The sequence below is a fragment of the Nicotiana tabacum genome, chromosome 4 (assembly GCF_000715075.1).
Source record: "Nicotiana tabacum cultivar K326 chromosome 4, ASM71507v2, whole genome shotgun sequence".
Lineage (NCBI taxonomy): Eukaryota > Viridiplantae > Streptophyta > Magnoliopsida > Solanales > Solanaceae > Nicotiana > Nicotiana tabacum.
In genome coordinates, this window is record NC_134083.1 from 148,438,731 (window position 1) to 148,444,530 (window position 5,800).

The 5,800-nt window shown below is 37.0% G+C and overlaps 1 protein-coding gene across 1 annotated transcript; it reads left to right on the forward strand.

Moving 5' to 3' along the window:
• Positions 1–3,472: 3,472 nt before the first annotated feature.
• On the forward strand, positions 3,473–4,284 carry LOC107822734 (pectinesterase inhibitor 4-like). The gene has a single exon (XM_016649301.2). The coding sequence runs from the start codon at positions 3,653–3,655 to the stop codon at positions 4,241–4,243; it is 591 nt and encodes a 196-aa protein (XP_016504787.1). The 5' UTR covers positions 3,473–3,652; the 3' UTR covers positions 4,244–4,284.
• Positions 4,285–5,800: the final 1,516 nt, after the last annotated feature.

Consider the following 5,800-nt stretch of genomic DNA (forward strand, 5'->3'; position numbering starts at 1 on the left):
CATATCATGGCACGACATCACCCTTCGTGCATAAACTCTCATATCATGGCACGACATCATCCTTCGTGCATTAACACTCACAATATAGGTCTTCACACGTAGTTCATGGCTGATAAAGCAATTCTAGCCATAACTCACGCGACCAATCCCTTTTCGACCAGTAGTATCGGGTTCTCGATCTTTGGTGGCATATGAACATCAATCTCTGCTTCAATATGATCTCTGCACTGACATCCAAAATGCACTCGCCATCTCAACTCTTGCCTTGACACCATGTCCTGGCATAGTATGGCCTTAAATAGCTCTAATACCACGTGTCACAGGCCGACTTTCTTACGTACGTCAGCGACACCGAATAGCCCATGCGGCGCCTGCAGTCACCCTTCGCTACAGGCCAGCCTTTCTCCTTTCTCAGATTTTCTAGCACGATCTTGTGCCTGTGGTGAAGCTTGCCTAGGAGGCTTGCTCCAACTGTGCCGCCCGTCTGATGTCTAGGCTCATGGCCTCGACTAATTGTGGCGCATCGCATCTGCTGGATCTCATCCATGCGCACACCCAGGGTTGGATCAGGACATGTCTGTCCCTCGCCTAGAACTGAGCATCGCTCTCGCGTGCACAGTCCAATCCTCAAGTTTGACACTCGCCTCGTGCATCCGCACCTAGCTTGTGCTTCGCCCGAGTACAGAAACCTTTAGTCCTTGGCCTTCGTCATGTGCATCTTTCATGGCATGCCCATACATAGCCCTCGCGACATACTTCCATCCCGAATTGTGCAGTGTCGCCCACAACTGCACGTCTAGGCCAACAGACCCTTGCTCGCATGGTTGAACCCAAGTCATGCTCACAAGTCGACATATGAGGCCCCTAAGATAGGTGCTTCAAGTATCCAATCGTCACAGAGGTCTTCATCCACCATTTCGGTAGCCCGCAGGGCATACTCGTCCCACATATCAAGCCTCCAGCGCCCGTTTCGTGCCCAACGCTAGCCCTAAAGCGTCGCGCCGTCCATAGAGTTCCCTAACTCGTATGGATACCTAAGACACTCCTTTGAGTCGTCCAGGCAGGCCCTTGAGGTTCCCCCTCAAGGTGGCTCATTTGGTACGGTTTGGTGGCAACACGCACGTGGAAAACAAGTTGAGCTTCAATACCTCTACCCCTTTATATATACTTAAAATTAAAAAGCCTAAAGTTCATGAGTAGTCTACGACAGAGAATCAGAAGGACTTTTTCTCCCCCGAATCGAAACCCCCAAAGTGCGGGGTGTAACACTAGGCTTGTTATTCATTCTTCTCTCCCTTTAATTGCTCCTCGGGAAAATCAACCCCATTTCACGTTGCGCACATATTTGTGTCGTCCACTTGCTTTAATGTTTAAACCAGCTTCGGCATTATCATTTGTAAGAATTAAATTTTGTAAACTCATATATTTAATTTTAGAAAGAAGTATGTGTTTGATTTGTTTTTGCAGCAAAGGAAGCACTTGCATGCTTTACAAAGGAATATTTGATGTGAGATAGATATGATCCTTTTATTATTAACTAGAAATTTTGAGTTCAATTTTTGGAATAAAAAATATTCTTATAAGGAGTATTTTTTCCTTTTAATAAACTTTATATAATTATGCAAATTCAAATTCATCAAAACCCCAAAATTCGTACCTAAAAAAGAAAGCCGAATCCCAAAACGCTACAGAAAAAGACCTTTAATGAGTGGCCATACGATAAATTAAACTTTAACCTTGATTTAAGGAGAATGATTTCCACAAACATCGCCTAAATGCCATATTCAACTACTATTATTAAATTTACTTATTTATTTTGGGATGGCACGTTAGAAGCACCTAAAAGTCCATACAATCATGTGCCCCAGAGGGTATTGACTTGTAGCCATGCAGCAATAGCCTGCCAAAATCTCCATGTGGCAGATTTACACAAAGAATATCGAAATATTTCAACCTATTTTTTTTAGTTTATATCAAAAAGAATGATCTTTATTTATATTTGGAAATAATTTATCTTATTACAATAATTTATATCTACACAAAATATATATGCCTCATCTTATACCACGAGTTTAAAAGTTTTTTTTTTCCTTAAATTTCATGCTCAGCCAAATAGGTTCACATAAATTGAAACAGATGGAGTATAAAGATTGAAATATCTATATTTTTGAGTGATTATTAAAATATCGAGATAGAGTTTTTAAAGGTTGAAGTAATTATTTTTCAAAAAAAAATTATGATTAAATTTCTTTAAAATATCCATAGTTCAACAACAATAACAACCCAATATAATTTAACAAGTGGGTCTGGGGAGGGTAATGTTTACGCATAACTCATTCCTACTCCGAGGGTGTAAGAGTATTATATATATATATATATATATATATATATATATATCCATTGGGTCCTTTGTCTTTCCCCCCGTTGACCATTCCCCATCTCCCAACCCCAAACTTTAGAATAAGAAATAAGAGGATCTACAATAAGAAAATAAGAGGATTTTACAAGAGCTGTTCCATTTTATTTCCAGACATTGGGGTTGGATGTATTATTAAGGAATATATATGACTTGAATCCTCAAATGCATTAGATACATACTCATTCCAACTAATAAAATTCGAGAGAATGATTCAATGTTGCAATATATGAAATTTCCTTCTAACTGCTTGATATATAATAAAATTATGAATCAATAATTTAACTTAGTTCACGTGACTTGAATCTGCATGTGGTTGCTGCCCTATATGACAGCTAGAAATATTGTTCATATCTGTCATGCACAACTCACATTTAGTACATACTACATACCCTACTATTAGCACAAGCCCAAAAAATTATTTTATTGAATGACCTATGTTCATACATGCATCATCAGTTATGGTGTAAGATTGAATTCACTGCTATTTAAGGGTGTGGCCCACCTATCAATATAATGAGTGAAAATTATAAGATACCAAGGTTCAAATCTTAATAAATTTTTTTAAAAAGGTAAGTGTTCTTCCTATGTCTAAGCCTTGATGGTAGGTGTGACAAATGAGCATGCTGGGTCGGATATGAGCGAATTAAAATGAGTAATGTAAAAATAGATAAATTATTTGACCCACGAATAGAAAATGAGTTGGCTTCTTGAATATGATCATTTTTGACCGACTATTTTAAAAAAATACATTATCCAACCTATTTTTATTAGATAATATAAATGAATAATTTTATCCATTTTTACGCCACTAGTGATAGGGACGGGTGTCAAATGTAACTTGGACCAGAAAATTCACTAAATGAGCACAGAAGTTAATTTCAAACCCAGTAAATCTAATCATGAGTTGGGGTAGAATTCAAACTCAACCAGTAAAGTTAAAATCATGTATTAGCCTCTACTTGTGGGTAGAATGACTCTATATATATATATATATATATATATATATATATATATATTGGTGGAAGTTAGCAAACACCCAAAATAAAGTAATAGAAATGCGCACAAATACATCCGAGTACCACCATTATTATCAAAAGAAAGAAAAAAGATAGAATCCACCTGATATTGAGCTGAGCTCTCTCTCTCTATATATATTCATTTACACCTTCTCTGAAACCCCAACACACTGAGCAGTCTCAATTAATTCTAATTCCAATTCCAAATATAGTAATAATGGAGCGTTGTAGTTCTAATTCCAGAAAATTGATCAAGACCCTCTTTCCAATTCTTGTTCTATTCACAATCTCCCACACACAAGCCAACTCCAATTCAAACTACACCAACTTCATTGAATCCAAATGCACCTTAATCTCAACATTCCCTCCCATTTGCATAAAAACACTTGTCCCTTATGCATCTTCTATCCAAACTAACACCATAAAACTGTGTGACACTGCCCTTGACATAGCCATAGACAGCGCGAAAAACGCTTCCGATATGGTATCTGAGCTAGGGAAAAAGAAAGGAATTACAAAATATGAAGCTGCTGCCATTAAAGACTGCATTACTGATTTGAAAGATGCAGTATATGAGTTGAAGGAAACACTTGGTGCAATGAATCATCTTAATGATCCAGATAAGGAATTTCAATGGGATAATGCTAAGACCTATGCTAGTGCTGTTATAAGTGATGCTAATTCTTGTTTAGATGGTTTATCTGATAGGAAAGTGAATCCTGTTGTGAAGACTAAGATTAGTGGTACCATATCTTATGTTACTAAACTTGCTAGCAATGCTTTGGCTTTTATAAATCACCTTTACTGAAAAAATTAATTTATATGTTTAAAGATGAAGTTTTATTTTTAGTTTGTTGGTTGCCAAAGGCTTTTCTTTTTCTTTTACCCCAAATGGTCCTTCTCTTCTTTCATTTTTTCGTTTGAAGAAATATTGGAACATTATGTACACTCCGGATTTTCAGCCACTTATGCTCCACCTTTTGCTGGGTTCGAGCCGTGAAAACAGCCATTAATGCTTGCATTAGTGTAGACTGTCTAAGAAAATACCCGCGCATGATGTTTATACCAAGCAAATAAATTCAAGATATATATCGTGCATATAAATTTTTATCACTTAATCAAAAACGTTAATTGATATGTAATCTCACTTTAATGTGTCATTGCTACAATTATATTATTTAATTTGATGTAAATATTTATTTTATTAAGAGGGGAAATTCGCAGCCGCTACAACCTCTGCCACAACCTCTGCCCTTCGGGTGAGCACTTTATGCGCACTGAGTAAACTTTTCCTAGTGTAATAGCATGCAAACCACGCAGAGGATGTAAACCGCACTAGGCAAGTCCTGTGCGACAAGCTCAACCCAGAAGACATTGAGGGGGGAATCGATCCCAGCCGCCCTCCAAACCAACTGGGCAATCCGAATGGTTTAATTTGATGTAAATATTGATCGTATGTTTTTCAACTTTATCGCGATCGAAGTAATAAACAAGTAAATGACTTTTAATGGGGAGGGGCCGAGGGGAACAAATAACAACTTGTTCTTTAATTGTTTTCAATTCAAGCATAAAATAAGTTGTATGATTTGAGAAGACAAGGGACCCCAAAAACGTACCGCTTGAATCCACCCATATATTCGTCTGTGGCATGTGATAGTAACTAAAACAACAAATCTATCAAGTGTATCGAGATAGGTAAATACTTACTCGCCACGGAATGTTGGCATTAATCCGGGAAATACATGAAACATGTCTTTACAACATAGTTATCATTAACCCGTAGTTAATTAACACATATTCTTACTTTAATATATTACTTAACTATAGTAAATAATTATAATTTGGCGTAAACACTCGATAAAGATAAATTTTTACCGCCTCTAATTTAGTACTAATAATGTTTTGTTGTGGTTAAAACAAAAACAACATATCAGCGTTGAAAAGGTAAACGTTTTAGAAGGGGTGTTCAATTGTCCTAAAATTAAGCAAGAGGCTCTCTCCCTCTCTAACATTATACAGTATAATTATCAGCCAATCCTGAAAAAATAGTCGACTATATCAAAAAGAGTTTAAATGCTTTCGGATATAGTATTTCAGCAGTAATGTATGGGTCAAAATCTGCCCTAGAATATTTAAGATAAGATAACACTAAAGAAAGAGTCATCGAGCCGTCGTTAGTCGAGGTGGAGAAGGAAGCAGCAAGACCTATAGCCGAAGAGTCGACGAGAGCCATGGTCGAGGTGTTGATAATGGTCGAAGTCGAGCATCGCTGATGAAGTTGTAACGACTGATTTTCAAAATAAGATATGTAAGAGAATATTCTAGTGAATATTCTCTGTACTTGTACTATTAGGGTTTATTAGGA

Bases quoted from the DNA above. Each gene is read 5' to 3' on its own strand.
- LOC107822734 (XM_016649301.2), top strand. From the start codon at position 3,653: ATGGAGCGTTGTAGTTCTAATTCCAGAAAATTGATCAAGACCCTCTTT.